This window comes from Daphnia pulex, chromosome 8 (genome assembly GCF_021134715.1).
Source record: "Daphnia pulex isolate KAP4 chromosome 8, ASM2113471v1".
NCBI classification, from domain to species: domain Eukaryota; kingdom Metazoa; phylum Arthropoda; class Branchiopoda; order Diplostraca; family Daphniidae; genus Daphnia; species Daphnia pulex.
In genome coordinates this window covers 8,322,009-8,346,452 of record NC_060024.1, presented here as the reverse complement: position 1 = coordinate 8,346,452, position 24,444 = coordinate 8,322,009, and the positions used below count along the sequence as shown (strand labels likewise).

The 24,444-nt window shown below is 38.5% G+C and overlaps 6 protein-coding genes across 9 annotated transcripts; 3 read left to right on the top strand and 3 right to left on the bottom strand.

The window, feature by feature from the left end:
* Positions 1 to 3,654: 3,654 nt before the first annotated feature.
* LOC124200029 (sodium-independent sulfate anion transporter-like) lies at positions 3,655 to 7,168 on the top strand. Of its 2 annotated transcripts, none has more exons than XM_046596110.1 (13): positions 3,655 to 3,973; positions 4,093 to 4,201; positions 4,281 to 4,579; positions 4,758 to 4,956; positions 5,034 to 5,254; positions 5,329 to 5,506; positions 5,585 to 5,749; positions 5,834 to 5,995; positions 6,053 to 6,193; positions 6,273 to 6,418; positions 6,489 to 6,653; positions 6,720 to 6,870; positions 6,943 to 7,168. In XM_046596110.1, exons 2-13 carry the CDS (start codon positions 4,165 to 4,167, stop codon positions 7,086 to 7,088), a joined length of 2,010 nt encoding a protein of 669 aa, XP_046452066.1. In that variant the 5' UTR covers positions 3,655 to 3,973; positions 4,093 to 4,164; the 3' UTR covers positions 7,089 to 7,168. The 2 variants fall into 2 exon arrangements, with proteins under 2 accessions (XP_046452066.1, XP_046452067.1); XM_046596111.1 differs by having other exon boundaries at positions 3,656 to 3,973; positions 4,093 to 4,192.
* A 2,498-nt stretch (positions 7,169 to 9,666) lies between these two features.
* On the top strand, positions 9,667 to 10,499 carry LOC124200651 (gamma-secretase subunit PEN-2-like). The gene is made up of 3 exons (XM_046596919.1): positions 9,667 to 9,984; positions 10,055 to 10,159; positions 10,241 to 10,499. The coding sequence occupies exons 1-3, from the start codon at positions 9,924 to 9,926 to the stop codon at positions 10,378 to 10,380; spliced, it is 306 nt and encodes a 101-aa protein (XP_046452875.1). The 5' UTR covers positions 9,667 to 9,923; the 3' UTR covers positions 10,381 to 10,499.
* A 287-nt stretch (positions 10,500 to 10,786) lies between these two features.
* LOC124200649 (persulfide dioxygenase ETHE1, mitochondrial-like) lies at positions 10,787 to 12,428 on the bottom strand. 3 transcript variants are annotated; one of them, XM_046596917.1, is made up of 8 exons: positions 12,285 to 12,428; positions 12,085 to 12,183; positions 11,880 to 12,024; positions 11,626 to 11,811; positions 11,369 to 11,538; positions 11,286 to 11,298; positions 11,109 to 11,225; positions 10,787 to 11,049 (listed from the first exon to the last, which is right to left on the bottom strand). In XM_046596917.1, exons 2-8 carry the CDS (start codon positions 12,127 to 12,129, stop codon positions 10,961 to 10,963), a joined length of 765 nt encoding a protein of 254 aa, XP_046452873.1. In that variant the 5' UTR covers positions 12,130 to 12,183; positions 12,285 to 12,428; the 3' UTR covers positions 10,787 to 10,960. The 3 variants fall into 3 exon arrangements, with proteins under 3 accessions (XP_046452873.1, XP_046452871.1, XP_046452870.1); XM_046596915.1 differs by having other exon boundaries at positions 12,085 to 12,188; positions 12,285 to 12,423; XM_046596914.1 differs by having other exon boundaries at positions 12,085 to 12,416.
* A 275-nt stretch (positions 12,429 to 12,703) lies between these two features.
* Positions 12,704 to 14,448, top strand: LOC124200648 (ADP-ribose glycohydrolase ARH3-like). The gene is made up of 4 exons (XM_046596913.1): positions 12,704 to 12,840; positions 12,913 to 13,187; positions 13,267 to 13,366; positions 13,430 to 14,448. The coding sequence occupies exons 2-4, from the start codon at positions 12,965 to 12,967 to the stop codon at positions 14,271 to 14,273; spliced, it is 1,167 nt and encodes a 388-aa protein (XP_046452869.1). The 5' UTR covers positions 12,704 to 12,840; positions 12,913 to 12,964; the 3' UTR covers positions 14,274 to 14,448.
* Positions 14,312 to 17,030, bottom strand: LOC124200647. Its single transcript, XM_046596912.1, has 5 exons — positions 16,768 to 17,030; positions 16,426 to 16,674; positions 15,575 to 16,297; positions 15,256 to 15,511; positions 14,312 to 15,183 (listed from the first exon to the last, which is right to left on the bottom strand). The coding sequence occupies exons 1-5, from the start codon at positions 16,891 to 16,893 to the stop codon at positions 14,477 to 14,479; spliced, it is 2,061 nt and encodes a 686-aa protein (XP_046452868.1). The 5' UTR covers positions 16,894 to 17,030; the 3' UTR covers positions 14,312 to 14,476.
* Positions 17,031 to 17,461: 431 nt separating this feature from the next.
* On the bottom strand, positions 17,462 to 24,202 carry LOC124200645 (DNA-directed RNA polymerase I subunit RPA1-like). The gene is made up of 20 exons (XM_046596910.1): positions 23,713 to 24,202; positions 23,234 to 23,642; positions 23,044 to 23,175; positions 22,567 to 22,987; positions 22,328 to 22,504; positions 21,959 to 22,261; positions 21,756 to 21,888; positions 21,577 to 21,691; positions 20,974 to 21,502; positions 20,730 to 20,911; positions 20,371 to 20,656; positions 20,168 to 20,296; positions 19,945 to 20,100; positions 19,692 to 19,876; positions 19,252 to 19,630; positions 18,897 to 19,186; positions 18,344 to 18,839; positions 18,006 to 18,278; positions 17,749 to 17,941; positions 17,462 to 17,672 (listed from the first exon to the last, which is right to left on the bottom strand). Exons 1-20 carry the CDS (start codon positions 24,050 to 24,052, stop codon positions 17,572 to 17,574), a joined length of 5,229 nt encoding a protein of 1,742 aa, XP_046452866.1. The 5' UTR covers positions 24,053 to 24,202; the 3' UTR covers positions 17,462 to 17,571.
* Positions 24,203 to 24,444: the final 242 nt, after the last annotated feature.

Sequence of the window (24,444 nt, the reverse complement as noted above, 5' to 3'; positions counted from 1 at the left end):
TTAGGGGAGACTGGAGTACCGCGGGACGGTTTTCGTTTTTCTCCCATATCTTCCAATTAAATCGCCCTATTTTATTTTTTTTTACATTTTTACCCTACTAACACGGCCCATCCACTTAATGTAAGATGTAGGTAAATATGGGATGAATAGATCCAGGTCACAATTGGGGGGGGGCGGTAGTATAGCGTAGGTATAAATTTATTCGGATCTAGGATGGGATCAAATAAAAAATATTCATCGTAGATCCACCAGCGTATATTCATTAATATACTGATTGTACGTTAAAGTAATATACCCGGGGGTATGATTTTGTTGTGATACCATTTGGTACCTACACAGAATAAGCATCACAGTATAACCATATTAGGTACACAGTGGACGAAAAAGCTAAAAGATATCTCAATTTCCATCACTCCCAAACATTTGTTCCCAAATTGTATGAACAGTGAGTCAAGTGGTCAGAGAGGCGAGCTGCGAAATTGAAGGTCAGTAGTTCAAACCAGGGGTGAGACTTTTATCTTTTATTTTCTAACAGAAACCATATCCAAAGATGGATGTTATTTAAGGATACTGTGTATACACAAACCGGTATATATTCAAGAGACATACAAATGGTACGTGCGGGGAAGGGGAAATAAGGATCAACATGAAGAATTCCATGGATATGAGGTTTGTATCTCCCTTATCCTTGGGAGTACGCTGCAGTCATATCCATGGTACATCGCTGTGTTAGTAGGGTATGTATTTCACATGTAAAGGTACCCCCATATTTTTTTATTTCATTTTACAGTAAACCGTTTACCCGTAGGCAACGACTAAAGTTTTCAAAAATTTGTAAGAGGAGCCTATTTTGAGGGGTAAGTGAGGACACTAGGGGTAGGTTGGGACGTTTGCTTTATAAGCCTTTAAACTTGTTAAACATAAAACAAATAGAAATTGTGTTTCCCTACATCGATTCTATGTCTGTAAAAAAAAATTATGAAGTATCGTGTGAATTGAGATTTGCATTTTACGAAAAAAAATAGCTTAGCTACACCCGATTTGAGAGCGGAGCTCCCTGCCCATCTCAACTGCAGCAAAATTTGCTGTCCCGAATTCCCGAAATCCTCTCTTTTTTAAATGTCCATATTTCCTAAAATAATGGGTCTAAAATTCCAATTTTTTTAAACGATAAAGTAATTATTAAATTAACAAAGTTTCTTTACATGTAAATATAGTAAGGGAGACTGGAGTAAAACGGGACGGTTTTCGTTTGCCCCCTATATCTCCCCAACTAATCATTTAATTTCTTTAAAAAAATTTTTTTATGTATTCCCTATTGTAATGTACCCCCCCATATTTTTTGTATAATTTTATAATAAACCATTTCCCCATAAAAGACCTTTAAAGTTTACTCAGATTTATGGTAGGAGCCTATTTTTTGGGGTAAGTGAGGACACTGGGGTGGGTGATGAGGGACGTCCTCTGTTTTCGCCTTAAAATTCATTAAAAAAATGAAAAAAACTGAAAAAGTGTTCCACTGCATAGACTCTTTGAGTTTATAAATGTTTTAATTTGATTATTTTGTTAATGAACCTTTTTTCTTATATAAACAAAATTCTTTATGGAGCAGTAGGATATTCTGCGTTGCCAGGTCAGGAAATCAAGCCTCTTTAAAATGCTGTACGCTGATTGGCCCGTAACTGTCCCAAAATAGTCAAAAACAGCTGTCCCGATTTCCCGGTTTAGACACTTTTTTAAAAAAAGCTAATACTGTCTAAATTAATTGATCTAAAATTCTAATGTTTTTCCTAACGATTAAGAAATGATTTATCTTCATTTCCATATTAAATTTCCATGCCATTAGTGTTTATTTGGTTCTATAAACATAAAATGGCAGAGTCAAAAATAACTAAAAAAAACCGTTTTTTTAGTTTTGTCAATAAGTCATACAGTTATTGACAAAACTCAACCAAATTTCATGACAAGGTAGAATATACGTATTGAAATAACATACTAAAATTTTTCTTAATTTTATTAATATCTACTATTTTTCCCCCTACTGTCCCTTTTGACCCGGTGTCCCGATATACTCCAGTCTCCCCTATGCATTTTTTTGGTATTTTTCCCGTAAAACCTTATTTGGCGGCGAAAAATGATTACATCAAAAAGCCGTCTTTTTAATTTTGTCAATAACTCCAACAGTTATTGACAAAAACACACCAAACTTCAAACCCAATTAGATAACATGTTTTTACATGTTACACTACATTTTTTAAAATTAATTAATATATTCTATTTTCCCCTCCCTTTCCTCTTGACCCGGTGTACCGGCATACTCCAGTCTCCCCTACAGTTAGAAAGTCTATCGACTTTATCATTTACTTCGGCCCTTTTCTTCACATACCCCGTATAATACGGTACAGACTGAAACTATACCTGAAACGTTTTCTTTTAACCGGTGTGATGCTTTGCTTCTACTCTACGTATGAAACATTTCATTGCTTTACACGTTCCGTTACCACATATCTTTCATAGAGACTTTTACCCTATATTGCATGTCCAGGTCGAGAGAAATCTCTTTATTAACAAGAAAACCCACAAGAAAGACAACGTTCATAAAGTGGAAACGCAACCATGTTTTTTCATCTGTCCTTTAACATTTTGGCCATGTTCAAACATTTTCTTTACTATGTTGTTCCAATTACTGTTCGCCATGTATATTGGTATAATCCTTTTACCTACTTTTGCTGAGACAAAGAAGGCGGATTGGCTTCAATACAGCAATTGCCACGCTGTTTCGCACTCATTTCTTCGTTAACAATGTCCGAACGCAACAGTTTTAAAACGAACTTGTCCCTTGACGGCCCACCACCGACAAGGAAGGGTGGTCCTGCTGGATGTACAGGCAAAGATCCGAAACATCCCAACGACGGTTAGGGGAGAATGGTGTTATTTGGACCGGTTTTTGTTTTTCTCGTGTAGGGCCTTTCCAGATCATCCGATTTATAAAATAAATGTTTTGTTGTATTTGTCTCACTTTTTCTATCTCCAGTATTTTTTATTTTATTTTAGAGTCGTTAGTTTACCCGCTACCGATTTTTAAAGTTGTGGAAAAAAGTGGGCGTGGAAAAATTCGGGGTTTATATGGGACAAGGCGAAACACACTAAATTTAGCACTAAAATATTGTTATAAATTAATTTAAAAATACCATGCGATTATATTTGTGCCACCTAGTATTTTTCTTTCACTATGTTTTTAGGTTTATTGTATGTTTAAAAATTATTTGTTTAAAAATTTTTTTTTCCAGCGTTGCCACTGAGCTTAGCTTCGCCCATTACAGACTCCCTTTTTAGTCCCATTTAACCCCAAATCTCTGTCCCAAATATCCCCCAAAAAACGCTTTTGGGAAAACTTGAATTATAAAACACATTTTTGAAGTAAGAAATTTTTTTTGGGGGGGGGATAAGATAAAAGGTATATCTACACTTTTGCTATCTCACTTTTCTTTTAAAATTTTGAAATTTTGAGTAAATAAAAAAAATGTTTTTTTAAAGAATTTTAGAGGGCTTTTTTTTATTTATTTGACAAACTAAAAAACTTCATTTACAAAATTTATGATTTTTTAGGGAATATAGTAGATACCTATGAACAACATCATGAATTAATTTTAGAATTTTAGAACTAAATTAAATATTTTTGAACTTGTTGTTTCACATAGTACATCGGACTATATAACCCCACTCTCCCCTATCTCAAACGTAAAAAATTGCGTCAAGATTACAACGGATCCCCAGTATCTTCCGGATAGCCAACATTCAGTTGATTTTGTGTTCAAGCCCAAAGAAGAGCCGTCTGAGAAAAACACGACACGGAGGAAGAAACAACATTTAACTAATTAAATATTTTTTAACTTGTTGTTTCACATAGTACAACGGACTATAGAACCCCCCTCTCCCCTACAACTGTGCCATTACCTGGGAATCTCTAAAAGTAAAATGCAAATAAACAATCTTGTAACCAACTTGGGACCTGCCATCACACCGGCTCCTCCTCATTTGCTATCGAATCTAATAGATAACCCAAACTTTCCAAACTTTAATTCTCAACAGATTAGTGGTTGGTGTTTTATACATTCAGTCCGAAAGTAATATGTCACAGTCGACTGCGAAGCTTTGTTTACCATGGCAGAGGAAAGAAGAGTTGATTCAAGTAACGCAAGTATTCATAATGAATTCATCATGCTTAATTTGCTAAGCACCTTACATTGCTTAATATGAAAATTTTATTTTCTTTTCAGGCAGCGAAAATCATGAGGGCAACATCCCCGTAGAAGTACCACATTCTTCAGTCACCGTCATTCGTTTAAAGGCTAAACATGACGGTGGAGATGGTTCGGAACCGAAATCTTGGTGGAGGACGCGGAAAGAACGTATTTTTCGCAAGAAAACGTTGTACATGCGTTTCCCAATCCTGAAATGGCTTCCCAAATATTCCCTACAGGATTTCGTAGCCGACCTAGTGGCCGGAATCACTGTTGGAGTCACTGTGATCCCACAAGGATTAGCTTACGCAACCGTGGCAGGACTTCCCCCCCAGGTATACCTGAATATTTTGATTTCCATAATAAAAAAATTATACCACGAGTAGTTTTTCTTATCCATCTAATGTGTAATGTATTGTTATTTATAATCTAAGGCATTAGTATCGCCAATTCCTCGTGCATGTGTGGCATTTCTTCTTGAGCATCTCTAAATTTATATATACATTATTTCAGTATGGTTTGTACGCTGCTTACATGGGCTGCTTTATATATGCACTACTTGGCAGCACACACGCAGTTACAATCGGACCAACGGCTCTTTTGGCTCTCGTAATATATGACTCCGGTGCCGCGCAAATGGGACCAGAAGCGGCCATTCTTCTCGCCTTTCTAACCGGGTGCATCGTTCTCCTTTTCGGCCTTCTTAACTTTGGTATAACGATTTTAAAGTAATTTATATAACACGAAAAAATTATCCGTGAATTTCATCATCGGATTGATGATTGGTAGGTTTTTTAATTGATTTCATCGCGGCTCCAGTCGTGGCGGGATTTACAAGTGCCGCCGCTTTTACCATAGCCACAACTCAGATTGAAGCTCTTCTCGGATTGGAATTCGAAGCAGAAGGTTTCTTGAATACGTGGATTGCGGTTATCAAACACATTGAAGAGACCAAAAAATGGGACGCAGTGTTGGGATTCTCCTCCATTGCCATTTTACTTCTTCTTCGGGTGAGATAAAGATATAGACGTTTTATCACTTTGGAATTTCCTGAATAACTCCGGTTCTTTTCCATGTCCTATAGATTCTCGACCAAGTAAAATTAGGCAAAGAAGGAGAGAGAAACCGCTGGGAAAATTGGTTCAACACAGGGTGCTGGCTTATTTCCGTCTCCCGTAACGCAATCGTCATAATAGTTGGATCCATCATCGCTTACGGTCTGACCGAGCCCGGAAATCCCAGTTTTCCTTTCACTTTAACAGGTAAAAATACATATAAGTGAAGTGACTTTATTTTTTAAATGAATGCGGAAACATCTAAATTTTTGCTTGAACTTTTAGGCACTATCCCCAGTGGATTTCCGCCATTTAAGCCACCCGTATTCACCTTCCAGAACGGCGACAAGACATACACTTTTGTGGAGATATGCAGAAATCTGGGCTCTTCTCTCTATATCACTCCGTTAGTGGCAATTCTGGAATCCATCGCAATCGCCAAGTCATTTGGTATGCAGAGCTCAGCATTTATAGTACTTAAAATTGTATACGTAATACGTATTTTTTGTGGAACTCTGAAAACCTGCATTATAGCAAAAGGGAAGAAAATCGATGCCAGTCAAGAAATGATTGCTATTGGTGCTAGCAACATTATGGGTTCATTTGCATCTTCGTTCCCAATCACCGGCTCTTTTTCGCGTACATCTGTAAATGCTGCCAGCGGTGTCAGAACACCTTTCAACGGAATTTACACCGGTATTTTTTTATTGAAATGTTAAATAATCAAAAATCAAAACGATTTCGATTTTGCAGCTTCTCTCGTCCTGTTGGCTATCACCGTCTTGACGCCTTATTTCTTTTTCATTCCAAAAAGCTGCCTTGCAGCTGTCATCATTTGCGCCGTTATATTCATGGTCGAAGTCCATTTAGTGAAAATGGTTTGGAAATCTAAGAGTAAAAATCCTGAATAACAATTTTTGTTGTTTGGCCTTATTTGTTTGACGTGTTTTTTTTTTCGATTATGTGAGCATAGAAACTGATTTGGTTCCGTTTGGAGTGACGTTCGTCTTCTGTGTGTTTGTTGGGCTTGAGCAAGGTATTTTAATCGGTACGGCTATCAATTTGGGAATGTTGTTGTACAGCACTGCCCGACCGAGAATCCGGATTCACAAAGTTCAGGTACACAAATTGGGTCATTAGTCAATAGGTTATTTCATTGTTTGGTATTCAATGTTTTGGGTTCACGCAGTCTCTAAAAACCGAATATCTTATCATCACCCCGGATCGTAGTTTGGTGTTTACCGCTGTCGAATATTTTATGTCATGTGTTCGTAAGGCCTCGGCGCTTTATCCCGGCATCATCGTCGTTATCGATATGAGCCACGTGTCGGCGGCGGATTTCACTACCTCTTACGTAATTCTTCCAGAAATTTTATTCAAAATGTGCTTTATTAGCTAATGAAATCAATTCTTTACTCAGGGATTCGACAACATGATCAAGAGCTTGCAGAAACACGACCACAAAGTTGTCTTGACTAGAACGAAACCAGAAGTATTGCCCGTTTTGTCTGGCATTGGGTGTGACCTGCACATCCACACCGACAACATGGACTTTGACACATTTCTCCAAGGTAAATTGTGAAAAGCAACAAGATGAAGGGGGGGAGGCAAAAATTCTTATGTGCCCTTTTTTATGTTGACAGATATTACTACATTGTCTAAAACACCTGTGCTATCTAACGCCTCATCATCTACATTTTCGTCAACAACAGTCGTCAAAAGAAATTCTGACGTTGCTGAGACATCAATGAGCATTTCAGTTGACGTTGAACAAGAACCACGGGGCTAAGTGCATTGTCAAATTTCATTTAATCATCTGAAATTAAATTGAAAAAATACCGATGTGAATACAGTATGGTACACAAAATACGAACAGCGATTTTATTTTCAAAAGCCTTCTAGGGGAGACTGGAGTATTCCGGAATACCGGGTCAAGAGGGACAGTTAGGGGAAAAATATAAAATGTTAATAAATTTAAAAATTTTGTTTGTGTAACATGTAAAAACATGTTATCTAATCGGGGTTGAAGTTTTGGTGTGTTTTTGTCAATAATTGTAGGAATTATTGACAAAATTTAAAAAAAAAAACGGCTTTTCGATGTAAAAATTTTTCTCCGCCATATAATGTTTTACGGGAAAAATACAAAAAAATGCATACTATTTACATGGATAGAAACTTTGTTCGATCATTTCTTTATCGTTTACAAAAAAAATTTGAATTTTAGACCCATTATTTTAGGAAATATGGACATTTAAAAAAAAGAGAGGTTTGGAATTTGGGACAGCAAATTTTACTACAGTTGAGATGGGCAGGGAGCTCCGCCCTCAAATCGGGCGCAGCTTAGTTTTTTTTTCATAAAATGCAATTCTCAATTTACACGATAATTCATAATTTTTTTACGGACATATAGAATCGATGTAGGGAAACACGATTTCGATTTTTTTTTTAATTTTAACAAATTTTAAGGCTTATAAAGCAAACGTCCCACCCTACCCACCCTAGTGTCCTCACTTACCCCTAAAAATAGCCTCCTCCCACACATTTTTGAAAATGTTTGCCGTCTCCTGCGGTTAAACGGGTTACTCTAAAATTAAATAAAAAATATGGGGGGGGTACCTATACATGTGAAACACATAAAAATGTAAAAAATAAAAATAGGGTGATAAAATAGGGTTGGTGCATGTATAAGGGATTCCTTTGAAATAAATATCATTAGAATCAGTTTTTGACGCTGATTCTTATGGTATTTTTTATTTTTTTTATTCGTTTTTCAGAGCGTTATCTCTCTCCAAAGTTGAGTTAGGCTTCTCCCACTTTAAAATGGACCCCTCACCATTTTTGGTGGGCGGTCCTTGAAATGTGATGAATTTTGCTCTTTTCCCCCCTTTTCACCCTTTTCTTCTTTCGCCTTTAGGCCCTAAGAGCAAAAGAGGGGGTATAGGTAGCACAATCAACTTAAAGCCATTCGAAAGAGCTCGTTAAGCCGATTCGATTGGTATAAGGGAAAGTTTGTGCAAATAACGCATCCCTGAGTAAATCGACTTTAAAGTTTTTTTTACCATATTTGAGCATTTACCATGTCCCATGTTGGGTAAAAAAATTATTTAAAAAAAAATACGGGAACATGCTCAAAACTGCGATGTCTCATGTAGCCCCATGTCCCACATTACTCCGCTCTCCCCTATTGTTTTAAAAACCTAGATTTTAAATTAAAATTTACTAGTTTTACCCGGCTTGTCCAACATGGACCGGTGTCCAACATGGGTATCCCTACCATACTGTTCAATGAACAGTGAACAGTGTTCATTATGTCTGATCTCGAAGGAGTTCCAATGAAAAAATAGCTCATGTATCTACATTTTTTTTTACATGTAAAACTATGTATTAGTGTGTAGTTTTATGTGTAACATGTAGATCTCTTCATGTTACTAAATGTAGTAGGGAGGAAGGGGTCATCTTGGACAATTTTTTTATTTTTCAATTATTTCTAGCGAAGTTTCCGGAGTTCACCGAAAGGAGCAGCGCAGATTCGAATTTATCTACTAGGGAGGGGGAAAACGTCGACTGCTGTACTTTACAAAAAGCAAGCAATATCTTTATCTCTGGTGTTCGCTTTACTGTTCCCTTTTCTTCTTTCGCCTTTCGGCCCTAAGGGCAAAAGAGGGGGTACAGGCAGCACGAAAAAGGGTGAAAAGGGGAAAAAAAGAGCAAAATTCATCACATTTTAAGGACCGCCCACCAAAAATGGCGTGGGGTCCGTTTTAAAATGGAGGGAGCTAATCTCAACTTTGAAGTGAGGTTACGGGGGGGGGAATTATCATTTTAAAAATAAAAAAAAATACCATGAGAATCAGCGTGAAAAACTGATTCTAATTATATATTTTTCAAACGAATCCCTTATTCATGCACCAACCCTATTGTCCGAAAAACCAACCAAAAACCAGTCCCAATAACACCCCCAGGACCCTTAGGGTGTCAAATTTAGAAATTATATAATTTATTTATATTTAACGAAGTATAATTACACTTCGGGGCTAAGAAAAAAATCAGAGCTCATTGAAGAGTGCCCCTGGTCATAACACACCCCGATCTCGTTCCCTAAGATGAAATTCAAAAATTCGATAAAAATGGGACACCCTAAGGACCCTCCTGTAAGCCAAGAGGGAATTAAACTAAACATGCCAGAGAAAATGCCACGAGCTCCTATAGGCTATCACTCCCTATTTCTTTGCCGCTGTTCAACTTCTATTTTATATTCCCGCGAAGCAGTCGACAGTTTTGTAACATTCTCTATCTCCATCTAGTGATAGAAAATGAACTACTGATCTTGCCAGAGGCAAACCCGATATCGTATAACAAATTAGACCGCCGTGCTGAGTCTCCTTTATTTTTACTTCGTGGCACCATTGCTGAATGCTGTCACAGTTTCATTTGACAGTTGTTTGACTTGGCCTTTATTGCTATCCTTTTAAGTTTAATCAATTCAATTGATGCTTGCTGATTGCTGATAGTAAAGCTTAAAGTAGGATATACAGAGATCAAAATCGGCTTTGTAAACGTTTATGTGTTTTATCTTTGTGAAGTATTCTGTGTGTAAACTTTGGTGTGAACTGGAAAGAATATCATGGATATTGAACGTTTAAAAAATGATTCAAAACTAGTTCTTTGCCGAAAGTATTATTATGGCAAGTGTAAATTAATTCATTTGCTTTGGTGTTTTGTTTTACCAATTTCTTCTTGATTTGTATTCTTTAGGAGGATTTGCTTTTCTACCATTCCTGTGGACAATTAATGCTTTTTGGTTTTCCAGAGATGCATTTTATAAACCTCATTTTGAAGAACAACATCAAATCAGACAATGTATATCACATGTTAAGAAATACTTCAGCTGTTTTACATAATTTTTTAAAATAATTTATCCCCATCAAATCTTGTTTTTAGATGTCATTCGCTCAGGAATTGGTGCTTTTGTCTGGTTGGTGATTTTCATTAGTTGGACTTGTGTTTTCCAGATCAACAGAGCTTCTTGGGGAGAATTAGGAGATCAGTTATCATTTGTCATTCCAAGAGGAATACCATAAATTGAATTAAATGTATTCTGAAATCTGACTTTCTTTAATTTGCTAACTAATCCCTGATTTCTGTTCATGATATTGTGATTTATTTTCAGTGTTCTAATACAGTTGAAGTAACATTCTGACAAAGTGAGTTACAGTTTTAATTCTTTCGAAAGAGCTCTGAAATGTAGTTAAGCACCGAACGCTCAATTTTTAATACATTTTCTTTTCGCGGCTGAAAAAAAAACGAGTTAGAAAAAAGTAGTATTATGTCGCAAAAACTGTGATGCGTCCTTCGACCATTTGAATAATTAGTTCGTCAGTAACTCCCCTGAAATTTCTACAAAAGTACAACCCCCGAACCCTGACATCTTTTCAAAATAATTGATAATATTAGAACTCGGTTGAGTGTTTCATCATATGTTCAATGTCAATGAAATTGTTTTATTTTGTGCCATTTAAATTATGTATTGCAGTATGACAAGATGATAATTCATCATTGCTTCTTCCACCAATGAATCGCTAAATATAAGGAATATGAGGTAAAGCTATAAATGTTTGGAATAAGATTATATAGAGGCTTATTCTCTACAGTAAGCAAAATTTAAACATTCAAAACTGATTTAAATTTTTCTTCCATTTCGGTAGGCAAGTTGTATAGTCCACAAACTTTGTTTGCAGGTAACGCTTTATCTGCAGAATACAAATGCGTTATTTAAAAACAAGCCTTTCCAAATTTAAATTTTGAATACCTATCTGTGCTGGGTAAGGGAGATTTAAATTCTTCATTAATTCAACGAACTCCCCTTTGCTTTTTGTGAGCCTCGGGTTGAACTTCTTTTCCTCCGACACGGTCGTGTCCAAAATGCCTTTCCCAGAAAGAAATATTTTTAAAATGTATTGGATTCACGAAACAACAATAGAATTACCATTGTAATCATGCTAGAAAGAAAAAAAAAATATATAAGATTTAAAGAAAAAGATCATTTTAAATATGAACAACTTATTATACCCCTGGAAACAATCGAAAATTTTCGGGTAAGGAAAAGATCTGATTGTGTACGGATTCGTATAAAGTTTCTGAACTCCCCTCTTGAAAATCAGTGCGGCCGCAACCTCGAATAAGTAAAGCGTCACCAGTGAAAGCCATTCCTTGCGCATGGCACACATATGTAACACAACCTTTTGCAATATCACAAAAACAAAAGAATAGATAATTTTAGAGTAATTATTTATTTATTCCATAAAAGAAATTTAATTATTTTTTACCATTTGTATGTCCTGGAGTAGATCTTACTTCCAATTTATGAGGGCCAAATTCTATAATGTCCCCATGCTCAACATATTTATCAGCCATAGCTTGGCTTGCCTTGCTGATCACACTTTGGGAGCCAACCAAAAGCTTTTTCAATACACCTGAACCAGTAATGTGATCTGCATGCATATGGGTGTTAACTGAATTTAAAAAATCAAAGGTTATTGATGCTGTTCGGAAAATTATAAATACAAATTAAAATGCTCACCTGAATATTTCAGCTTCAACCCCAAGTTATCAACTACCTTTGCATCTCTTTCAGCCAAATCAATCACTGGATCTATTAAAACAGCTTCTTTTGATTTAACATCAGCCAGTAAATATGAATAGGTGCAGCTCACTCTGTCAAACAACTTCAAAAGCACAAAAACAATAAAATAGTTACATTTCTAAGATAAAATTAAGTAACTTGCCTGTTTGAAGAAGAAATCTTCAGACACTGAAATTTGCTGAATCATGCTGTTAGCAAGTGGGTTAACACAGGAAGGTCTACCAGGATACAGGTGAAAAGACTGAGCTAGGGACAAAACAAAAGGGTTTCTTATCTGAGAATTGTGAGTAACAATCTGTCTACAAAATCTTCCAACTAAAAACACAGACATATTGAATATACTTTGATTATTCTTTTATCCTTACAATACACAACTGCACTGCAACGATCGCGAAATGCTTGTGACCGCGTGAGCTTTATAACAGTACCTACTCGCCCTCTTCTTTGTCCTTCGAATGAGACACCGACCGAGGATGTTGTGCTATTTCAGTGAAAATTGACTAGCCTACGTGACGTGACTTGACACATTTGCTGCACGCAGTCTAAATAACGTAACGTAACAGCAAACAAACTCCAAGATAAGACTAATCCTCTGCTAATATTAAATTATGATAAGGGGCGTTTTAAAATACGAACTAATTCAGTATGAATCCAATCAATTCGAAATTTAATTATTTGCGATTTCTGTTTTGTTTTTACAGTTTCAACTTATTCATTGCTTTTAACGGGATGCTCCCGGCCAATAACAATAGCCACCTAGCGGAACAAGCGTACAACTGTTTGTTCGTTCCAACTTTGTTAGTGGTGAAAAGTTGGAAAATACCGATATCCTCGGAATTCCACACACTATTCCACTATTGTTTGACTTACAGTATTTCGTTCATTTGTTTTATATAGAGTACTGTCAACCACAGTTTTATTACTTAATTTCAAATATTGAAAGATTCGATATTTCGAAAATCCTTTTCAGAGTTTCAGACCACTCGTTGATTGGTTTCAGGGCTCGAAGTGCCAACGAGACAATGTCAGAACAGACAACGGAAACATCCGAAAGTGAGGAAATCATAAACGGAAAAAATGTTGTTGCCGGAAAGTGCCCTAGCCTAGCTAGCAGATTTCGTGGATGTATGCTTGGTTCCTTGATAGGTGACTGCCTTGGTCAACCATTTGAAGGGGAGGAGAGGCCAATCTCGAAGTCAGTTCTAAATTCATATTTTGAAAAATTACATGACTCCAACCTAAAAGGTAGTATCATTTAAAATAGTGTTTTTATGTATTTTCAAAGTGTTGAAACAGCAGTTAATTTGTTTAAAATTTATTGTAGCACCTTATAAAGCCTATACTGATGACACAGCTATGACATTTTCCGTTGCTCAATCATTGATCAACAAGAACAGATTTGACCCTCAAGACATGGCTAAAAAGTAAGAATTCAATTTTTTCTTCTAGAAAGAGTCATAATTCTTGGTTGTTTTTCACTTTTCTAGGTTTGTTGATGAATTTTATGCTCATCCTAGAAGAGGATATGCAAGTAGCATGACAGATGTGTTCAAAGCTCTCAAGAGAGATGACTGCAAGGACCCTTACGGCCCTGGAAGACTGCTTTACGCAGGTCGAGGTTCATATGGAAACGGGTCGGCCATGAGAATTGCACCGATAGCTCTCTTCTGTCACTCAAATGCAGAGGAAGCCATGCATATTGCATACAAGTCATCTTTGATTACTCATGCAAATGAATTAGGATACAATGGTGCCATACTCCAGTGCTTGGCCATTCAAAAAGCTCTGCATTCTGATAGCTCTGTTCCGTTAGATGTGGATCAGTTTGCACTCTATCTACAAGAGAAGATGGCCACAATAGAAAAAAATGAAGAACAGCCCAGCATGCTTAACTCATTTCTTCATAACAGTAGCCAACCCCGGCGTACGACTATCAACATGACAAAAAGCTCCTACGTCCGTAAGCTGCAAGAAATGCGCCATTTACTGAAGAACCCAACAGTCAGTGCAGAAAAAGTTGTCGACGTTCTTGGTCATTTTGTGTCAGCCTATGGATCAGTCTGCACAGCTATTTACAGTTTTCTGCGCTCAGCCAAAGATGATTCGGCTAGTGCTGGTGGATCCAGTGAAAGTCCGGTTCAAAGAGCCATCCGTTACGCAATCAGTTTAGGTGGAGACACAGATACAATTGCCAACATGACAGGCGCACTTGCTGGTGCCTACTATGGACACGAGGCTGTTCCTCCAGTTCTTCTTTCCCACTGTGAAGCCGAGGGAGTCGAGCAAGCGATCGAATTGGCCGATTGTCTTTATCAAGCAGTGGAGAAATAGCTCAATGACTTAAAACTAAATTCAAACTCAACAGAAAATAGGGTAAACATTTGTGTAATACCGACGTGGCTGGCAACCTACTTTAATGCTGATCACCATTAATCCACTGGTCGAAGGATTCTTTGTTTCCAACAAACAATTGTACAAATACACGTATGGTTTCCCTTTCCCTCAACCTTCGCTTTATTCATTCCATTTAACTGTTACTTGCAGGAAGTCATTTGAAGGCCATTTGACTTCTTGCCAAAAATGTCTTTGACGTTGAGGTGAATTCGAACCTTTTCTTTTCGCTCCGGCGGCACTGTGTTAAAGCAGAAACGCTTAAAGGCTTCCAACTCCCTTTCGTCATCATCCAGGTCTCCTCCTTCTAAATCCAAATCTGACTTAGGCACGAAAACATTTTCTTCCCATTTATCTTCGCTCGCTTGGGCACTGGCTGATGGACGCGACTTTTTCTTCTTCTTCGAACTAGATTTCCCTCCTGTCGTGCAAGTTCCGCTGCTAGTTGTACTCTTGACGTTAGTAGCATTGGTTGGTTTCCCTCTTCCAGCTGCCTGAGACGGGACTGACTTGACTTGGTTGGCGAGTAATTTAGTAGATACTGTTCCATTTTTTTTGCCACTGTCGTTCACTTTCTTGGAGGAAGGATCCAATTGCAGGTCGGCCAACTGGTTTAAAATAGCTTGTTCCTCTTGCAATTTTTCTCTTCTTCGAAGTTTCTTTCTTTGTTGTTTATTTAAAACTACCCCGTTAGGGAATAACTCTTCATCTCCGTCGTCTTCTCCTGTCTGCACACCTACGCTACAGGTCTGGACTACTCTCGGCTGTTGCTGAGGAATTGTTGGCTGCTGTTGAATTTTACGAGTATCAACCACAATGACGTTTGGTGCCGCAAGTCCCCCTAGAGAACCTAATATTAAAATAAACATTTTTTTTTTCATTAAATTTGTTGTCGAATTCAAAAACAAAAAGAAAAACTTGCCCAAAGATTCCTTTGTTTTAGGAGCGCTAAGAGGTGACGTCACAATTATTGGATTGGGTCCAGGTGACGAAGTATTAGTTGAAGAATAGCTGTTTTCTCGTTTGGTTCGATCTACCATCCGCATCGGAAGCTCAGGATGTACTGGAGAGTGAGAACCTTGCACCCGAGTAAGAGTTATACCCGGTGGTAACCGAAAATTATCCAGAGTGAAGTCCTGCTGCTGACTTGGATACTGAGGAGTTACAATATTTTGCATCTAAATAAGATTTTAAAGCGTGAGTAATCAACACATTTAACAGTCATAAACTAACATGAATACTTGATCGATTTTGGGAGACTGAGCGATTGACTCAGTATTATTAGCAGCCTTTAGCAGTAGCTTCTTTTGTTTTTTCTTTTCCTGTTTCTTCTGCTTTTTCCTAGATTGAGTGGGAGTCGAATCGGAAACTGGCTCAACATTTCTAGAAGAAGGCATGGTGGATCCTGGAGACGGAAGAGTCGAATTAACAGCCAAAGAGCTGGAAGTCGCGGGTTTGTCCGTAGGAAGAACTTGTCCGTTGATTAAAGTAAAAAGGACTCGGTCATTGTCGGGTGTTTCTCCTTTGAGTGTGACAGTGACGACTGGCTCGCTGAGGTTGGGCTGCATGACACGGCGAATAGTAACCATTTGCTGCGGCTGTGAAGATGTGGAGGGGCTACTCGCTAAACCAGAAACGGAGGTCTGCTGTTGTTGGACAGAGTTGGAACCAGTATTTGGGATTACAACTGGGTTAGGTCTGGGAGGATCAATGGACACTGGGTTTGAAGGAGGAGCCATTTTCACTGGCTGAGAGAGTCCCAGTGGCTGCTGCAAGTAGGAAGGATTAGGTTCAAGGGGTCCATACAAAGGAGTAATCACAGCAGAATTGGTCAGCGGATTATGCGTGATTCGCACCATTCCATTTGGTACTCGATCTTGAGAAACTTTGGAAGGAACTGAAGTTGGTGTGGGCTTCTTTAATGCTTGTTTTGTGGCCAATTCTTCTGCCTTCTTTTGCTCTAGCTGGAAAAGGAAAAAAAATTTACTTTAAAAGGAGCCAGTAAGATGTGATTTAAAAAAAATTTCCACATAAATGACCAAAGAAATAAATTATTTACAAATTAAGAATTACTGTGAAGCTGGAAAACTACCTTTTTTTCCTTTTGTCGAGCCTTTTTGGCAGCTCGTTTTGGATTATGGGGACCAATCTTTTGAGGGGCTTTATGTCCTTCAATGTATTTTACCAGGCAATCCAATTCAGCATAGCCATCAATGTTACAATTTGATGAGCTACTTCTAGAACCAGTTGATGAATCACACGCTGAATGTGAAAGGTTTTTTGCTTTCAACCGTTGTTGAAGGTGCTCTCTCATCTTCAAGTAATTCTGATTTTTAACATCCTACAGAACAATGAAACGTTTGAGTATGATAGGTTTCTTGACAATTTCTGACAACAAACAACAGCATCGACAAATTTGCTTGTCGCTTCTTACCTCTTGGCCGGATCCACAATGACAACATCGACAGCATCCTTCTTCGTCTAAATCTTCTTCATTATTATCAATACTTTGGACGAGCGAGTTACTAGAACTACTCTTTTCCTCGACGTCTTTTGGCATGATAAACAAATATTTCTTGGCAATTGGATCCTTTTACAAATTGGAAAACTAGCCAGGCAAACTTATTAACTCGTTCTCTTGTTCGTCGAAAATTACCAGTCAGGCAGTCAACATTTAGTCGGAGCTTCAAGGTTGACAAAGCATAAGGTAATTTTTCAATCTTTGAATTATGGAATAACGAATAGCTGTACCAAGTGTTATATTTTATTTAAAAAGATGATTTTCTAGCATACATAGAATTATTTTTTAATTATTCGCGAAATAGTGATTCAGATTCAGTCAGTAAAAATTAAATCGACTCAAAAAGTTGTCATTATTTTGAAGATTGCAACGTCGACAAAAGACCGGGAAAATTTTGAAAAAGCATTTTAGTAGAAGACCGGATGACCATGATTGATCCAATCTTCAAATTTCGATTCATCTGTTATTATCTATGAAGTACTATCTAAACATGTACTATTATTTATTTTTCGTAATGTAAATAGAAAAGAAAAAAAAATGGCATATTATTCTATTATGGACTTTTTGGACTCAATTATCAAAGGCAAAATGATTTGAACAAAACAAATTCGGATTCAATTTGAAATTTATTCAAACATTATATGTAATTTCCATTAAATTTCCAAAGCTTAGCCATTAAATTAAATGATTCTGTTCAATTCTCATTTAATTTCCATTTTAATACAGCTTAGCCATTAAATTAAAAGATCCAGTTCCTTCGCAACCTGGAAGTCCCATAATGAGACGCGAAGATGGGGTCTTCAAAAAATCAGTTTTGCCTAACAAAATATAAAAAAATGATAAAAATGAGGCAAATTACGGACAAGTAATCAGGGGTGCAGCCTTAAACTTTACCTTGAAGCGTGGCGTTCTTCAAAAATTCCGTAGCCGTTTCGAAGCTCATCTGTTGAAACGGCGAAGTGCAGTCGGCCATTCCGTGACGGCTGAACGGCCGGTAACTTCCGCCTGATGTCATGAAACTTGCAATCAAGCTCAAATGGCGATGATCTACGGTGATTCCGTACACTTTGAACACGTTGTTCACTTCCTAGTGTTTCAAAGGAACAATTTTAAGGCATTAGTCCAAATCACGAGTAAAATAACAGATATACCTTGACGATTACACGGGAGGCAGCCTCGACACCGTAGTGTTTGGCCACCTCGTGAATATCGTTCGTGTAGAGCCGATTTAAATCCAGAATGCCGGCGTAATCGAACATAGCCTGAATGTTAACACCGTCTGTTTTGATAATGATGTCGCCATTATCAGACTCCGGGGCAACAACAAAAGCACGCTTGATTTTCATCACGTGGTGCACAACAGAAGACTCGGCCCACTTTTTTAAAGAACTTGATAGATCCACCTTTTCGACAAACAGCGGAACCTGGAAATTAAAAAATATATTACTTGCAGGGCAAGAAATTACTCGCGAAAATTTATTATTTATACCGATAGCGTGACTGTGCAACTAAGGAATCCAGTGCTATCGAAATCATAATCACAGATCCAACTATGTTCCTGGATCACAGTGAGTTTATGCGTTTCATACGCTTCGGCCATTTCCTGATCCATTTCTTCTTTTGAAGGTGTTACGTCGAGCGCAGCATCCTCTTCATTCATAGTTTTTTCATTGGGTTGGTCATCATCCGTCTCCTCTCCTTCGGCATCCTCCTTAGGTTTCGGAGTCTCGTCTTCAAAACCGTCTTCGTTAACAGGTTCCTTATCTGCTTCATCTTCATCCTCATATTCATGCTCGTCAGCGTCCTTGGCGCGTTGTGTCGCAAAATCATCATCATTTGCGTTGCTACCTTCATCGAAATCGTCTTCATCATCTTTTTCTGCACGACCATTGGCTGTGGCTTCACCCTCTTCACCAGCACCCTCTGCCCCATCCTCTTTGACATTGGCTTTACGAGGTTGGACAGCTGATTTGCACTCAAAAAGGCTAAAAACGAAGAAGGGGTAAAGTTAAGAAACTATGTTGAATATTTTATAAAGTTACCTTTGCTTTCCCTGTGCTTCAGCTTCCTTCTTGATATTAGGCAGGAGAATTCTCGGAAGAAAGGTTTTTTCGAAGTAATGCAAAACCTGTTTTGGTTTAACGCAGAAACGATCCTTGTAGGAGGCATGCGGGAGGAAATTAAATTTAAGTCCGTAAATCCTGGCCCTTTCACCTTCGTTGATTGACAATCCCTCGGTTACATAAACGTTCTCTAGGACATCGGCAAGCGTAACCCTAGTCAGCTTGAGTTTAAGTTTTTCAGCTTTGCGTAGGGCTTTAGGTCCCTTACCCTGAATAAACATGTCCAAAAATCGTTAAATGGAATACAAATTGTAAAAGAGAAAAAAAGTTCTACCAATATGGGAATGTCCATCGACGGAGTTTGGAGATTTGCAGCAGCCACCATAAGGATTTCACGCAATCGAGGGATACCCAACGTCACGTTCATCTCACCACGACCGGCAAAGTGGAAAGTGTTGAGGGTCATTTGGGTTGAGGGTTCACCGATCGACTGGGCAGCCAACATTCCCACCGGCTCCCCTGGTTCGCACGAGGCCGCAACTGCTTTATTGTAAACGAGTCGCGTCAGCTCTTTCTTTCCAATGGGCACGCCTGGACGATCAAGGTAGCGCGACATCATCGTGTTCAGCTGCTCGTCAAACACATCCACATTTCGTGTAAAGGAAAATTTAGCGTTTACAGGATCAGGTGGGCTTTCAGTCTTTTTGGAGTATCTGCAAAAAATCATTCATAGAGTTAAAAAATAACAATAAATAAAATTCTATAGTAACTTACTTCGCCCGTTCTTCGGCAGACAACGCTATCCAAGCCTGTTCAATTTCAAAGGCGGTAAAAGTGCGACCATTTTTCCCTTTTTCAAAATCGTCCTTGATCCCACATTGGGAGGAATAGTTCAAAAACCCAGACTTTCGCACCTTTTCTTTACTTAGCGATCCATGCTTATTAAGCCAACGCCTCACCTGAAAGGTTAAAAAACGGAAAATATAAGCAAACAAAAGACAAAAAAATTAAGAGCCTAAAATATTACCAGTTTTTTAGCGTGATCCACTTCTTTCTGCTCCGACTCATCGGATACTGGTTCAATCAAACGGACACAATCGCGGTTGGCTACCAGAAACGGAATGCCTTTGTCGTTGAGAAATTGCGATTTGCAAATGTCCAGTCCATCTTCCCCGTAAAGAAACTGTTTAATAGAAAAGAGGACCAAATGGATTAGATTAACGCACAGCACATGCACTAATAAAATATACCTGCAGAACAAGTCCGTCGGAATCGCGCACTGTACCATCGTAAGCAACACTCACTCCTTCTAAATGCTTTACGAGACAACGCTGGAGGTATCCACTTCGAGACGTTTTTACAGCTGTATCGATAAGACCCTACGGACACAATAAACAATAGCAATGAAGAAAGATTGCAAATAAATGAAAATGAAAAAACAGGTACTACATACTTCACGACCGGCCATGCAATGGAAGAAAAACTCTTGAGGACGAATGCCAGTCATAAAACGACCAGAGATAAAGCCTCCTGCTCGAGGCGATGTGTCGAAGGCGACAAAAGACGGCAGAGAACGCCCTGATATCATCAGAGGGGGCCGTTTTCCTTCCAATTCAATTTGGCCTAAGAGGCAAGAAATTTGCATAGCGTTAACGCTAGATCCTTTGGCACCTGACTGAATCATCAACGCCAAGTTGTTATCCGGAAACAGTTTATGCAGTCCTCCCGGAATGCAGGCCCTAGTTTTCATCAATAAAATCATTTAAAACGTGAATTTTAAAATAAAACAAAATAAATAAAATAAAAACTTGCCTGTTTACTTCGTTGTTGATTTGATCAGTAACACCTTTGTATTCTCTGTCAATGGCCATTTTTTTAAGGGCATTTTGACTGAAATGTATCTCTTGCATTTTCTTCCTCACAATCTCCATTCCACTTTTCTCAACCTCTTGAGGGGTAACACCAACAGCTTTGGTAGCAACACCATCTCCAACCTAATTCGATTTTGAACAATTAATAAGGGCAATGAAATGTAAAACGGGTCAAAACAACTTACCGTTTCAAGTCGCTTAAGAATCTTTCTGCGCTTTTTATCAGCCCGCGGAGTTACTAAGATGTCCTCGACACCCAAACTGAATCCTTTCAGCTGAAGGTATGTCGTGAAAAGGCGCGCGAAGCACGAGAGAAGTCGGCACGAATACTGACCTCCATAAAGCTCATTAAACAAATGGACGAGACTGTATGAAGTGGCTCCATAATGCATCTTGTCCAGTACGCCAACCAGCAGCTCTCCATGTTGGATGACAACTTCATTTTCCGTCATGCTATTCCCTTGTAGCTCAGTACCACCTCCCTCCCATTTTCTTGCCGGTACCGTTTGCCAGTCCTTGACGCTAATCTTGGCTGTAGAATCCATGTTGATCAACTTTTTGCCTTTGGGGGTCAGATTGATGATAACGGTGGACAATATTTGTTTGCCCGACCACAGGGCGACCGGCTTCAGTATCGTGGGAGGCAAAAGTTTAGTTTTACCATCATATTCTCGTCCGCCCAAGCCAGCAAAAACTAGCTGCTGGTAGTCGGTTCTGAAATACAAGTAAAAATCAATTTATCTTAACAATTACAAGATAGAACTTGGATTTGGGAAGTAGTTACTAACCGGTTAAAGAATTGCCCGCGCATCGTGAGTTTCACTCCTGCGATCATGTGATCCTGGATCAACCCACTTAGAGGAGTTCCATCTTTGGGCACAAGGTACTGATGCGGTACAGCCGCTAAAAAGGATAACAGGCTAGACACAATTAAATAATTTGTACAAAAACATAAAATGAATTATACCGATGTTGTATCCCTCAGAACGAGCTACTTCGCCCTGAGGAAAATGTGCATTCATTTCGTCACCATCAAAATCAGCGTTGTATGCTTTGCAATTTGCGTAGTGCAGCCGCAAGGTCTTCTCCCCCATCAGCACCTTAAAAGCAAAAATTAAATTTTAATTATAGTAATACTATAATAGTTATGCCAGAAAAATTAAAACTTACCCTGGCTTTATGAGCCATCATACTGGGCTTGTGCAGAGTGGGCTGGCGATTCAGAAGCATTATATCGCCCGTTTTCAAATGACGATGCACAATTTTAGGTTTGAATAAAGTACGGATTTTGCCGCCTTTCTCATAAACCGCCGCCTGAGAACTAGCTTCGAAAGGGGTTAGCAAGGTTTTGGCAATGGCCGCGCGTGATTTTTCGTCATTGGGGTTCAGATTGATTTTTTTCCCATTGCTCTCTTCGATGTGTGTTGCGCCAGGCCAAACGTTGGGTCCATTACGCACGGCATCGCGCATTTCCTGAAATAGGCCAGTTGTGAAATTAGATGGGTCTCATTTGGTTAACTATCTACATCTGAAACTTACACAAACGTTGAATGATGTTACTGGGGTGGGGAACGTTAACCTTTTCGCAAAACAATCAGGAACGCCGACTTCTTCAACGTCCAAATTGGGATCGGGTGTGATTACGGAACGAGCCGCAAAATTAACTCTTTTCCCCATCATGTTCATACGTAATAACCCTTCCTTTTTCTCCAAAATCTAAATTGTGGTAAAAATGTATTTAAAGTCTAGCTGGTTGGAGGGATCGTAACTGATGGTACCTGTTTAAAACCAATCATGTTTTTATCATCTTTATTCATAGACGCGTCCACTATCATGTTGACATTTTCCTGGAGTGCATGCCAAGCTGTTTGCAGTTTCTCCAAAAGAGTTTCTCCCTGCAAACTTTTGAGGAAGCGCTTTGAATCTTCGGGAACATTGTCCATGGTTTTCTGCTCATGGCAAAAAAGCGCAGTCTTGACTACGTAAGTGTCCTGCACTATTTTGCGCAAGACGGCTGTCTGCTTATTATCACTCATTATACCTCCGACGATATTTACGGGCCGAAATTTTGAAGGCATCACCGATATTACTTCAAGAAAAAACACATCAGTTGGATAATCAATGTTGGTTTTGAATAAGACGGGGTACATCTGTCCGAACAATTCCTTGTCATTCTCCCATAATAGTCGCAACAGGTCTCTGTACAGGATTGCCTTAGAGTTACTATTTTCATCACAAAAAACAACCGTAGGTACCTTGCATCTTTGGGGGTAACATACATCGTTGCCCTCGGCTTCCTTTTATGCTTTGATGGAGTTTTACCTTCTACGTCATCTTCGTCTTCCAAATCTTCTTCGAACTCAACCGGATTGATCATCATGTTCCCCCTAATTATTCAGTCGAAGAGTTATTAAGTTAAAATTAAACATATAAAAAAAATTTTACCCCAAAGAAGTTGTGGGTGTATCATGCCTTAGAGAGTAAACAATGCGAGATCTATATTGTTGGATTCTTTCAAATCCACCTTTGCAGCCTTGAGCACACTTTTTCTTCCCGGTTTTAAACTTGAGCATGAAGAGTTTCAGAAACTCCATTTTCATGTTTTCCACATGCCTTGTTGGTGGAGGATTATCACCACAGGTAATCCCTGCATCCTCTTTTGCCCTTTTGATTTCCTCCTCAATATTCAATCGCAGTTCTTCGAGTTGTTCTTCATTAAGCTGTGTTGTCTTTCCCTCATCTTCATCATAATCTTCCACAGTGGGCTTCGCCTTTTGCCACAAATTATGTGCATCTATTATCAATCCATACTTGAGAAGTTGGAGCTGACCCACCAATACCAGTTTGTCTTTCTCTGTAATGAAAAGATAACACAAAATTGTATTTGGTTAGCATAGTAATTTATGGAACAGAAAGCACCTTACCAGGGATCGCAAATGTCTTGCAGACAGGGCAGGTCATTTTCATGATTGCCACCACATTTCGTAAGAACAGAGGATGATAGCAAGGTAGCGGGAGAGCGATGTGACCAAAGTGTCCTGGGCAGTGCAACATCCCCAAGCTACATGTAGGACATTTCCCAGCATCATTACTAAAGGGCCCCATCTTCATATCATACAAGCCATTTGTAATTGGGTGACCAAGTGCATTGAAAGTATCAGTTTGGGTAACTTCCACTACACTGATCTTAGTTATATCATGGGCAGTGTGAAACCCAAAAGTCACGGATTCCGGATAGTAATGAATGTTACGCTCTTGCGCCATTTTAAGTTGATGACAAGAAAAAAATACAAAAACGAATTTACACTTGTCTCTTCACCATCAGCCGTTTCAAATCTGCAAGATTCTGCAAGGAGGTAGAAGCCGTACGGAAAACCGGGAAAAACCACGTGCGAATGAAGAGACTTGTTTGAGCAGACGAAAACCTATCAAATAATTGCCATGAGTGCCATCTGTGAGGACAATTTTTATCAACACATGACATGACGAAATTCCCGCCGTTCACTTGAAATTTTTGTTTAATTCCACTTCCATGCTTAAATAATCAGAGAAAAATTGGAAGCCCCTTAAAATTAAGTCTACTCCTTAAAAATAGTTCGTCACTAATAATAAATTAAAAAGCAAACTAAACATTTACGTTGTAGATATTTTCAATA

Excerpts from the sequence above, each read along its gene's own strand:
- LOC124200648 (XM_046596913.1), top strand. The coding sequence starts at position 12,965 with ATGTCAGAACAGACAACGGAAACATCCGAAAGTGAGGAAATCATAAAC. Across the intron at positions 13,188-13,266 it reads ACATGACTCCAACCTAAAAG|CACCTTATAAAGCCTATACT; the intron begins GTAGTATCATTT and ends AATTTATTGTAG. Across the intron at positions 13,367-13,429 it reads CCTCAAGACATGGCTAAAAA|GTTTGTTGATGAATTTTATG; the intron begins GTAAGAATTCAA and ends TCACTTTTCTAG.
- LOC124200647 (XM_046596912.1), bottom strand. The coding sequence starts at position 16,893 with ATGCCAAAAGACGTCGAGGAAAAGAGTAGTTCTAGTAACTCGCTCGTC. Across the intron at positions 16,675-16,767 it reads ATTGTGGATCCGGCCAAGAG|GATGTTAAAAATCAGAATTA; the intron begins GTAAGAAGCGAC and ends ATTGTTCTGTAG. Across the intron at positions 15,184-15,255 it reads TAAAACAAAGGAATCTTTGG|GTTCTCTAGGGGGACTTGCG; the intron begins GCAAGTTTTTCT and ends TTTTAATATTAG.
- LOC124200651 (XM_046596919.1), top strand. The coding sequence starts at position 9,924 with ATGGATATTGAACGTTTAAAAAATGATTCAAAACTAGTTCTTTGCCGA. Across the intron at positions 9,985-10,054 it reads TTGCCGAAAGTATTATTATG|GAGGATTTGCTTTTCTACCA; the intron begins GCAAGTGTAAAT and ends TGTATTCTTTAG. Across the intron at positions 10,160-10,240 it reads ACAACATCAAATCAGACAAT|ATGTCATTCGCTCAGGAATT; the intron begins GTATATCACATG and ends TCTTGTTTTTAG.
- LOC124200649 (XM_046596914.1), bottom strand. The coding sequence starts at position 12,273 with ATGTCTGTGTTTTTAGTTGGAAGATTTTGTAGACAGATTGTTACTCAC. Across the intron at positions 11,812-11,879 it reads GTTGAAGCTGAAATATTCAG|TTAACACCCATATGCATGCA; the intron begins GTGAGCATTTTA and ends TTTTAAATTCAG. Across the intron at positions 11,539-11,625 it reads TACTCCAGGACATACAAATG|GTTGTGTTACATATGTGTGC; the intron begins GTAAAAAATAAT and ends ATATTGCAAAAG.
- LOC124200645 (XM_046596910.1), bottom strand. The coding sequence starts at position 24,052 with ATGGCGCAAGAGCGTAACATTCATTACTATCCGGAATCCGTGACTTTT. Across the intron at positions 22,505-22,566 it reads ACATGATTGGTTTTAAACAG|ATTTTGGAGAAAAAGGAAGG; the intron begins GTACCATCAGTT and ends ACCACAATTTAG. Across the intron at positions 20,297-20,370 it reads ATTGCATGGCCGGTCGTGAA|GGTCTTATCGATACAGCTGT; the intron begins GTATGTAGTACC and ends TTGTGTCCGTAG.
- LOC124200029 (XM_046596110.1), top strand. The coding sequence starts at position 4,165 with ATGGCAGAGGAAAGAAGAGTTGATTCAAGTAACGCAA. Across the intron at positions 4,957-5,033 it reads TTTCGGCCTTCTTAACTTTG|GTTTTTTAATTGATTTCATC; the intron begins GTATAACGATTT and ends GATGATTGGTAG. Across the intron at positions 5,750-5,833 it reads CGCAATCGCCAAGTCATTTG|CAAAAGGGAAGAAAATCGAT; the intron begins GTATGCAGAGCT and ends CCTGCATTATAG.